General features: G+C 33.5%; 1 protein-coding gene across 1 annotated transcript in view; it reads right to left on the bottom strand.

Annotated features, from left to right (window-relative positions):
* Nucleotides 1–12,219, bottom strand: part of LOC145679705 (venom dipeptidyl peptidase 4) — a 76,265-nt gene that overhangs the window by 28,861 nt on the left and 35,185 nt on the right. Inside the window, exons 9-12 of the mRNA XM_081750274.1 lie at nucleotides 10,928–11,051; nucleotides 9,812–10,032; nucleotides 7,307–7,523; nucleotides 1,789–1,985 (exon numbers count right to left, since the gene is read on the bottom strand). Coding sequence (XP_081606400.1) covers nucleotides 1,789–1,985; nucleotides 7,307–7,523; nucleotides 9,812–10,032; nucleotides 10,928–11,051 — 759 coding nt within the window. The remainder of the gene's footprint in view (nucleotides 1–1,788; nucleotides 1,986–7,306; nucleotides 7,524–9,811; nucleotides 10,033–10,927; nucleotides 11,052–12,219) is intronic.

Below are 12,219 nucleotides of genomic sequence, written 5' to 3' on the forward strand. Positions count from 1 at the left end.
GAGTGAACTATGTCTCTAATCTTACATTGTTAAATAATTAGAGATGTCCAAATATGTGAATTGTCTACGTCGAAACATTCCAATGTAAATATTTTTTTTTACCCTTCTGTGTCCCCTCCTCCACTTCGACTCTTTTCGCACTCTGCCTAATACTATTTTATGATGGATATAATCAGTGTGGACAGATGAATAAAAGTATGTCTGGGCAGACGTTTATCATGCCCTCCATTTCTTTTAGAACTTTCGTATTTTTAAACGGACTTTCATTCATTAAAATGCTTAATTAAGAGTAACTATAAACAATATTTCTACCTTCTACTTATTACGACAAAGCTGAGACTATTACTTTTGTCTTCTTCGATATTTCTTTCGCACCTTGCTAATTTAATCTCCATAATCAATTATCGTATTTCTTCGAATATAAGGCGCACTTTTTTATCAGCTTTTAGACGGTCAAAATTCAGGTGAGCCTTAGATTCGATGTATATACTGCAATACACATATTTATTCATTGCACGTAGGTTCCTTTCCTTCTACCTCCAACGAGGTTTTTTTTTTTCCTTAAAGGCACACAACATGAAATCTACTGCAATCTTTAATACTGGTACCGTAGTTACAACTAATTTGCTTGAACTTCGTTGTATTACAACAATGACAGACTACACAAAGATGATAATCGCTCACTAACAATGAACATTTCGTTTTACTGATAAGAAAATTGTCATCGAAATAGGAATATATTTATACATTATTTCTGCGCCTTAGATTCGATGCTTTTCTTTAAATGAGTTTAAATGAGGTGAAATTTCAGGTGCGCCTTATATTCGAAGAAATACGGTATAATATAATGTGTTGCTAGGACCTCAACTCAGAATTCTCATAAAGGTAATTTTCTGTTTTTGATTTTATTATATCTAATCATGCAGAAGTGGAACTGGTTGACTTAACGATTGCATACATTGTACATTCCCAGTTCTTATATACTATTTCATGAAATAATTTTTATTGAATATTTCATGGCCTATGCGTGGCACAGCCAGCCGAAAAAGAAATCATCTATATTTTCAGAAGAGAATCACTAGATAAAAACACTGTTTTCCAGCATCAAAACTTTTAAGTTTCAAAATAAGTAAATTTCTTCTTACATAGTGAGACTATGGTAGACTTAGAAACAAGGAATCCCAAGTTAAAACCAGATGCGTTAGATCTACTAGTTCCAATTAAAATAGACGGATATGACTTACTGTTAGATAGAACCAGTGGTGTCATTCAAATCATTTAACAACTGGTTCTATGGTTAGTTTAATCGTATCAAGTTGGATTAGTATTAACATGATTACAATGTTACATTATTATGTATTTATTTACTATTATTTATTCAAATAGTACTAGGAACAGTGACTAGGATTATGTCATACAACATGCTTTACGGTTTGTATATTGGTTTTCAAAAATAGTACTTGAGAATTAATTTTGTTTTCGTAAGTACTAAGAAGAGACAACTTTGGCAAACGGTTCGGGGAACCTGACAAATTTTAACAACCGTTTCAAGCTAGCCTGCTGAAAGGCACCATTGACAGAACCTATTTTTGGTATACTGAATTCTTACTAAAACAATTTCACCCCCTTTCTTATATTTTATGCTCTGATATTTGTCGATATACAGACGGACAGACTTCTATATTATTTCTCATACTTATGCATAGCATACTCTGCAAGTTTAATAAAACTTAACAAGTAGTATACCCAAAAATTAAAAAAAAAAAAAAAAAACAATAACTAACTTACACATATACAAGCATAGGATATTTTGTTACACGCGTGTTTCTCGTGAGAGTCAAACCAGGCGGAAGTAGAAGTCTCACTCTGGCTTTAAAACCGCCTGGAACTTCCTCTTCCAAATCCATCACTTCAGGAAGAACTTTTGAAGCAAGTCGTTTCTTCACAGCGTCATTCGTAACCCATACAACGACAGAAGAATGATTCTGCAATGTACGAAAATCATGTTTGATTAGATTAATACACTGATAATCAAAGTACTACTCAGCGAAAATAATCATTAAAGTATTGCATTGAATAATATCTATCTATCTATATACACCAATCTCCCTCATGATAGTGATAATGATAATATATAGCATATGACATTAGTCTACATATTATATAAAATTATAATTGTTACTTTAACTATAACAATAACTAAAATTTTAACATCTATAAACAGGTTTTTCTGGGTTTTGACATATAACATACGCATATAGTCACATTTTGCAACACAAGCAGCTTGGTTCTTCTGGCTGGCCCGTTTATGTCGGGTCGGCGGCAGGTTGAAGTAAAAATTTTGTCTGCTTCAACTTTAAGTAATTAACCACCTCTGTGTAATATAGGTCCACATGATCATTCTTCCATCTACACGTCTATGACGTCAGACGAACAGTCAAATCAACCAATTCAAAATGCATAATCGTGGTCATTTTCCAAAGTAAAGTCCGGGTAGGAAAAGTTTTGTCCACGAGCTTTCATTTGAAGAATGGCCTGAAACAAGGAGATGCGTTGTCGTCATTATTATTCAACTTTGTCCTGGAGTAGGTCTACGGTATAAGGAATATCAAAGATAGCAACCAGGGCCTAGAGTTGAATGGTATTCACCAGACTATGGCGTAAGCTGATGATGTATATACATTTAATAGGGGATGATAGGAAAAAAAAGGACGAAATGCAGAGGTCTCATTAAGCGCTTTCACGGACATGGGTTTAGAAGTAAATGCAGAGAAAACGAAATACATGGAAGTTCGTCGGAATCGTAGTACGGCAAATTATAGATGCGTTAAAATATCAAATAATACTTCTGATCAAATGGATACTTACAAATATCTAGGATCACTATTAACAGACGAAAAAGATATTCACGAAGAAGTTAAATGTCGAAGAAAAGTAGAGAATTCGTGTTATTCTTCAGTTCAAAATCTCTTGTCGTAGCGAATTCTGTCGAGGAATTTGAAGCGTAAAATATATAAAACGATAATTATGTCTTATGTCTGTTATTCTGGATGGTTGTGAAACATGTTCGATTACCTTGAGGGACCAACGTAGGCTGAAAGTATTTGAGAACAAGATCCTGAGACGAATATTCGGACCCAAGAGGAACGGAAACGGGAACGGGAAATGGCAGAAACTTCATAACAATCAACTAAATAATTTATACGGTTTACCAGACATTGTTAGGGTCATCAAATTTAGGAGGGTCAGGTGGGCAGGTCGTGTACCCAGGGTGGAAGAAAGCAGGAATGCTTTCAAAATTTTAACTGGAAATCCATTCGGAAAACGACCATTAGGAAGACTTAGACTCAGATGGGAGGACAATATTAAGATGGATCTCGCAGAAATAGAAATCCAAAGTAGAAACTGGATAAAGTTGGCTAAGGATAGAAGTCAGTGGAGAGCTTTTGTGAACGCGGCATGGAATCTTCGGGTTTCAAAGGCCATAGAATTAATTAGTTATAATCGTGTTCATTTGGTCGTGGCCTTTGGAAGGGAACCGTTTCGTAAAGGTCACATCGCCTCTTCGTTTTCCAGAAAGTCAACGGTATTCTCCAAAACCAACCTGAAAGACGATTCCAGCCATAAACAGCTAATCCAAGGTGCGACCGTTCCTTAAATTTAAGTTGCTTCTCCTACTCTACCTACAACTCTACTGCTATCTTCAATTCATTTATTTAAACTATGCATTTCCTTTTAAAAGAAATTCAAATTACAACCCCACCTTCATTTTGCATTCTCCCCGGTTTTTCTACAACTCTTTACATAAGTACAAGTTTATTTCTGTTAGTATAATTAACGTAGGGTGACTTATTTCTTCTAAAGATTTAATTTTATTAGGGATTCAGTAAAACATGAGATCGAAAAGCCTTCATTTTATTAAAAGTTAACTAGTTGATCATCAATTTGAGTTTTTTTTTCTGAGCAGTCATTCCTTCTTGTTGGCTGTATAATTAATAGTCGTCCTCTTCACATTACTATAAAACTGGTATATATCTTATCCTGTCCTAAAATGAAGTGTCTCTAATCTTCACACATAGTCAATTCTTTTTGAGAAAACAGAGCGTTCGGAATTCTCATCAGTATATTCTTGTTTCCATCTTCTTCCCCCAAAATATTCAAATAATAATAATAATAATAATAATAATAATAATAATAATAATAATAATAATAATAATAATAATAATAATAATAATAATAATAATAATATCTGTCTAATTTTATAAATAGTACTGTAACTCATTACTAAACTAACCAATGTTTTTCAGGTGACTTTCGTTCTTACTCATTTCATCTAAGCCAATGACGTCATAATTACTTGGAGGACGTATTCTTTTACAATGATAAATCTATCGGCAATAAAAGCTGTTCCACTAAGTAGTAATATAAAATAATTACACAGATCAACTTTAGTATTAGCATTTAACTTTCGCAATAGTTAGTGAAATATGAAAAAGTAGATATAGGACTGATAAACACTTTATGCATCACGAATCAATCTCGCGAAATGCATTGTTAATACATCTTGCTATCATTCAGTCCATCATATCAGGTTTTGAGAGAAATATTGCGTTCTACCGTGTTGCTTTTCATTAGTGTTATTTCAGATTTCAAGACAAAAATAGTTCAAAAGTGTTCGACAAAGGCAAAACGGAATTTCGAGAGAAGGTTAAATCAAGAAATTCAGAATATTGCACACATCGCCAAATAAATAAAATAACGGATATAAAGAGGATCAAATACAAAAATAGAAAACCATGCAAAAATTCAACAGAAAATAAAATTGATAGTAATGATGTAAATATAATCTGTGAAATAATAATAATAATAATAATAATAATAATAATAATAATAATAATAATAATAATAATAATAATAATAATAATAATAATAATAATAATAAACTATTGCTGAGGATGAAAGATGGGTTGCAGTACCATAAAGTAAAGTGTTTATCACCCAAATTAAAAGGAATCTTCCGGCATTTTAACAAAGATTCATCTTCATCAGCCTCTTCGAACACACAAAAATTTGTTTCATTCAACAAAAAGTAATTTGTAAAATATCTTAAAAATTCTGGGATATGTAGTGACATTTTCATGTGGGGAAAAATACATTCGACAAACAATAAGAAACTATAATTAAAGAGTAAAGGAACAAGTGAGGGACATCAAACAATGAGTAGAAAACCGGTCTCATCTCTAATTAAGCATTTGAGTGAGTGTAGCCCTCAATAATCAAATTAAAGCTAAAACATAGATTCAAAAGCTTAACAAATAATTTAGGTGCTGAGGCCTTCTTCTATTGTGAGAAACAATCCCAACCTAAACGGTGATGATGGTAGCATCTCTAAGGTACTTCTGATCATTAAAAGATGTAAATAATTCTGTAAAATCAGGATATTAGAGGTATATTTTCAGTTGTTTCGCAACGTATAGGACGTTAATACATTATATACATATATATTCAAAATTAGGTTAAACATTTAGTTACATTAATTTAAAAGTTTGGGATTTTTGTGTATGCTTTTATTTGCTACTATTGCTATCTATAGATAATTCAGGTACATATATTATATATATTTTCTATGCTGTTATGTGTTAGTTATTGTTAGTTCGTTGTTGATAGGTTGGGAAAGAGCTCCATAGATGCGTTCGAAACGTTCCAATTATTAAATAATTATTAAGGACGAATATTAGTGTTTTTCTCTTTTTTATATCATAACAATAATAGTACTTATGATGTAACACACACACACACACACACACTATCCTGTGCTCATTGTTGAATACTCTTCTGAACTAACTATACAATGGCTAACAATGTGTTATCTTTACTGCATTTACTCCATTTTTCAAAGATGCGGAGTTTGTGAGAGTGTATATGAACATTCATATATCATTACAAATATATCGATCTCTTAGACGATGATATCAATGCTTCTATCAGCATATAGGAATAACAATTAATATTAACTTGCAACAAAAAGATCATATACAAATATCTGCTGCACTCATACATGTCAGTTTATGAACTTCAGGTTAAACGTAACTTTTACTCTTATTCGAATAACACACAAGGGTCTGCATAAATAATGGCATTTGCAAATGCGTTAGTAAATCAATTGAAGCGCCTTAAAATCTTGCAATAAAAAACGAAATCTTTGAGTTTTATGTCCCATGGTTATGCCAGCTAGGTTAATGGAAACGGTGATGATGTGCAATTAATGAAATGCTAGAATGAAGAAAGTGGAAGGAAGCGGAGGAACCCCGAGAAAACCCACGCATACGGTGTTTGTCCACCACAAAGTTCACTCAAATCTTGCAATAAGAAGCAAATACAGCAAAGTAGAAACTCTGACCGATTTCTAGTTGTCATGGGTACTTTCTAATAAAACTATTCTAGCAGGCTTTGTTTCCATTTTGTACTAATACACAAAAACACACTGAGCAAGGCTATGTGATAATATGTAAAAAACAGTATCACGTAACAGTTTCAACACAATAACTGTGTCTTCATCAGACTTCCACTCCTTCTGGCTGCTTGGGAGTTGATCATCACTTATATAGTCTCCGGATATCAACTTTTAATTAGGCTCCGCCCCTTCATTAAAAAGTAACACTTGTGTGGCTTTCACTTTTTAGCTGCACACATGTCCAATTAAAAGTTTACTTTTTCCACTGGATACATTCTGCCCTCTAATTTATTTTCCTTATAATTTTTCCCCTTTCTTCCTTCTTCCTTTTCATTTTTTCTTCTTTAAGCAGAATCTTCTCCCACTCTTTATTTATCGAGAGTCCTGCATTCCAATTCATCACCTTGTCTCCTGCCTTCATAATCTCCCTGGCTTCTTTTCATTTTCTCACCAAAGTTCTGTTCTCTACTTCTATGATCTCTGCTCCTTCCCACCCTATCCTGTGGTTCTCTCTTTCTGATGCTTATATAGTATTTTTTAAAAAATATATAATCACATAACCTTGCTCAGTGTGTTATTATGTATTTATAATAGAATAGAATACAATAGTAGTTATCGTGGTTACTTTAATAAAATAGAATACAATGCTAGTTTTGGAATTATTTCAGTTGGTGAACGTAAAAAACTCTTGATTTTACACAGATTAATGTTATAATAGTTTAGGAAGAGTTTTTATATCTCCAAGTGAACTAAGATTATTTTACTAGCTTTTCAAGAAATTAAACTTGGTGGTAGGTCTAAAGTGTAAGAGAAACTTAGGGAAACTTTTAATAGAAAATAAAACAAACTTACACTTGTCCTACGAATAACAACTTCTGGAACAGAAGGTCCATTGCAAGAGAGAGCATAATAAGAATAATCCAAACTAAATGTCACAGAATTATATTGACAACTATCGCCATCAGAATTTCTTATTCCGCATGTTACGCAAACATCACTTGTTCCATCGATAGAAGCTTCATACAGATGTCTTCGAGATGGCATTGTGTCTCCTGTTGATAAATAATATCTGAAAGGTAGGAAGATACATAGATTAAATAGATCAGTATGTAACATAATACTTCATATTTCAACCAAAATAATGGTACACTTTATAGTTCATTTTCGGAAACAGAGAAAAATCTAATTGGTGGTCTAGTTAGAAATCAAAACTTGAGTTTAATCTTATCGAACGAATGATCTTCCAGTAACATAATCAGTTTTTTGTGTTTGCATTTTGTTTCTATATAACTCATGAAATGAAATCATTCATCATAATAAGAGCGTACTGGGCTGGTGCGAATGAAATATCTGTTTGACGTTTAGTGGGAAACTCACCTCAGCAACACATCATTTGGATGAGCTAAGATAACGCATTTTTAGCAAAACACGCACTCAATAAAACTCAATAAACGTTCAGCAAACTGGCTGAGGTAATTAGACAGTCAAGAGAAGTTGCGTTATTAAACAGGGTTGTAAAAATGAAATTACGTTAGCAAATTATTCTACCTTCAGAACTCTTTGGTTTTAAAACTATAAAACTATTCTTAGCGTTGAATTTGCATTAATTTTCTTCATAATAGAGAAACTATGTTTAAGAAATAATAAGCGCAAACTGGTGTGGAGACAGGAAATTTCATAGTGTAATAGAACAAAACAATGGTTTTTATTTTAGAATATTACTATTATTATTTGAGTTGGTGTGGTAGTATAGTGATAGAGTGTGATTTATGGTTTGATTTTTCTTTGTAAAGTATCCTATTTGCAATGCAATAAAGCTTTAGCAATGCAATGCAAGTACTGTATATGCTTCTTCTTCTCCCTAACGAGGCTGGGCGATAAGCCAATGCAACTTTATTATAAATAAATACGTAATTATTTTACAAATTACTTGGTGAACCTTTGCTAATATAATGCTACTAATTTTTACAACCTTTCGTTAACCTTATTTAAGAACTGCAAAGTAGAATAAGAGAGAAAACATATAATGAGGATAACTTTATTTACAAAAGCTATACATACAACAAAAGGGAATCTGTTGGTCACTACTGTTTATCTTTGTATTTAGTAATTATGCTGAACCAGGGTCAAACTCTTTTATGTTGAATGTAAATCAAGACCAGACTCTGTGTGTCATAAAAGTTAGTTTCATAGAGTTTAATTAAATAAAGAAGTTTTTGTTTGACTTATAAAGATTATATTATCAAATTAATTTGAAATAATACGCCAGACACATGATAAGCCTTGGGCTATATTGCTTAGAACTGTCTTAAGAGTAAATCCCATTATTTATGCATTAAATTTTATTTGTATTACCGGCTACTTACACGTTTCGGCCTCGTGTTGAAAGTCAGTTTTTCGTGTCCTTTTCATGTCCCACGATAACTTTTTTTAATTGCCCACTAATTATAGGCACTATAATTTACTAGATCATCACGTCTTCACGGCATCACGTCTTCCTCTTCCAAGCCTAAAGCAGCGATCAGGTTGCAGCCCACTACAAATCTCTTTGTGTGGCTACGTAGTTGGGATCAAACTTTGGACCTCTATAGATAGCATCAGTGGTAGCCCACAGCAAACCTTTTTGCCTGGCTATATAAAACGGTATGGATCTCAGGACCTCTGAGGTAGGCAACAGGCACGGCCCACAGCAAACCTCTTTGCGTGGTTTATAAAGTTGGATAAAACTAGATTAAACTCTGGATCTCTCTCTTCCAAAATCTCAGGGTATGGAATCGAGAATCAATTTGCAAAGCCTGTTAACCAAAAACTCGTCTGAAAACCTGCACCACCTTGGTCTGCCATCCGAGAACCACTCTTGTGACCTCAAAACCCGAAGTTTAAATACTGCTTGCTGTTCTTGGTTTTTCAGGTCAAGAACTTTTTGTAACTAAATTTTACTTGAGAAGTTCATTTTTAGCTTGTATTCCGTGTCTTAATGCAGCCACGGAAACTTTTCCAACGGTTTCTTGTTGACTTGTAGAAAAACAGCTTTATTTTGTTTGATATTAAAATTAATTTTAAAAACATATTTTTTCATTCTCCCAGTGTATATTGTCCTGATCCTAGGTAATCATTACAGTAAATAAGTTTCTAAAATAAGTGTAACTTGTTATCTAAGGTATAGAATAAACTGACTCACTTTTTTACTTTTGTTTGTTGCCAAAATATTGATCCTTTCAGAATTAGCTAATATGAAGAATGCCACTCAATACTGCGGTTTTGCTAATAAGAAACACAAAAATACACAATTCACGTATAAAATGTTCACGCACAGTAGATCGCAGTGGAAAGAAAAGTAAAACAAACCTCACTTACGTTTTGTTTGTAGTGCTATCCCATCCTAAAATGGAAGTTACAACTCGTGTTCCTGACGATAGAGATACATTATTACCATTTAGATCAACCAACGACAAATGTTTGAAGTTTCCGCGACCTTCCTGAGGTTGTGGAAGAATCAAGAGATATGACGAAGATCCTTCAGAAAACACTGGTTCCAGATTTTCGACCCATCCTTTGGTTTCGTTCACTTCTAATACCTAAAATAAATAGTGTCCGTAACAAAATATTTCCCTTAACATTTACAACACGTTAACAAACTCATAATGCTAATCTATTAAAATATATTGAAGGATCTTTTTATATGATGGCTTCTATATAATACAATTAGAGGTACAGTACCGTACTGTTTTTAACTGTTTTGCATTTGCCCCCACATTAAGAGAATTTTCCTCTCTATTTACTTAAATTCAGGTAGCAAAATAGAAGAGATAAAACATTGACCGAAACTGTCGTTGAAAAGAAATTTTGAAGTTTGGCTACAATATGTAAATTGTTAAATGCTTAAAAATGCCAAAATATTGTACTTTGTCCAGGGCCGTGGCGTGGAAAATCAGCGCCCGGGGCGAGAGTATACGACGGCACCCCCGTATATATATATATATATATATATATATATATATATATATATATATATATATATATATTCCAAGTAATTTTTTCTATATTTTTCCGTTTTTCTCTCGAATTTTTCGCCCCATTACTTCGGCGCCCGGGGCCATCGCCCCGCTCGCCCCCCACGACATGGCCCTGACTGTCTTAGGTACATGAATCTATTCTGGAGATTTTCTTGTATCTTCTTTACCATCTAAACAGTCAAATGTTTTGCACTGAATATCAATTTCTAGCAATCATAATTGACATAAATGCTATAATGCTACTGATCTACTGATATTATTTTGTAGCAAATAATAGTACATACGACAAGTATTCAAGTAAGTTTGTAGAATAAGCTATTGCATTTCAAATTGTTGTTCTTCCAAATATTATCAAATACATTAATCATAGATAGGCTTTGAGTACAATCTTTCAGCATGTATTATTTTTAAAGAAAGGGCTAAATTTAAATTCGTATAATTCACAAAAAAATCTTACATCATTGCAAGTCCCATCTGATGGATTACATATGGAAATTATAGATAAATTTTGGACTCTGTTCATCCATGTTACTGCAATCTCATTCTTTGGAGTCCAGGTCACTGATGAAAGGATATGGTCCCTAAAAATAGAAGCTCAATTAGGATAAATGGCGATACTTTAAGCATAATATAAAAACAAATTGAAATTAATCATACTAAAACGAGAAAGTTTAATAATAACGAAGAATAATTTAAGATTTCATGATTTCCACTGCCGCTATTTGTTTTTTAAATTTATTAACAAAAAAGGTATGTTTAGAAGTAGAAGGTGTTCCCGAACGTTACTACATTTTCCCGTATCTTTCTCCCCTTCTCTGCACATTCACTACCGGTATTACTAAATGACACACTAGTCAAGTAAGAAATCTGCGTTCACTAAATTTCGTGCTTTCCAATCTAGTGGTTCAAGTGAAGTATGTTATAAGAACACAAGTTATTCTCCTCATTATCTGAGTTTATATATATATATATATATATATATATATATATATATATATATATATATATATATATATATATATACGAGGGTTGTACCAAAAGTAAGGTTCCCATATTTTTTACCAATAGAAAACATTGTTTATTGCTATTAATTTATACATCGTTCGAAAGCTTACACTGTTGTCTATTTTTCAACATAGTCTCCATTTTTCTCAACACACTTTTGAAGACGGTGCTCCAGCCTTTGTATTCCTAAGTCGAAGAAGTCTCCCGCCAAGCCGTTGACGAAGCGTGTGACCTCTGCTCGGACTTCAACGTCGCTCTTGAAGCGTTTGACACCTAAGTGTTCCTTTAGCTTGGGGAAGAGGGAAGGACAAGTTCACGGACAGTGACACTTCGATCTTTGAGCAGCTCACTGTTGCTTTTCTAGACTATCGCATCCGACACCGGCGGTCCACTTCGTTCTTCATCGTGAACTTCGGTGCGACCCTCAGCAAAAGCCCTGTACCTTTTGCAGACGTGCTGCAAGGACATGCACTCTTCACCATAAACCTCAGTCAGTTGCTGATGAACCTCCACTTGCGGTAACTTCCTTGCGTGGATAAACCGATTACTGCTCGAACGTCACACTTGGCGGGAGTGGCGATCAACGCTTCCATCTCTGCCGGCTGCCAAGCGAACACTGAGCGACCTGAAAAAATGGAGACGATGTTGAAAAATAGACAAAATGTAAGCTTTCGAACGATGTATAAATTAATAACAATAAACAATGTTTTCTATTGGTAAAAATAGGGGAACCTTACTTTTGGT

This window comes from Thermobia domestica, chromosome 2 (assembly GCF_964235325.1).
Source record: "Thermobia domestica chromosome 2, izTheDome1.hap1.1, whole genome shotgun sequence".
NCBI lineage: Eukaryota > Metazoa > Arthropoda > Insecta > Zygentoma > Lepismatidae > Thermobia > Thermobia domestica.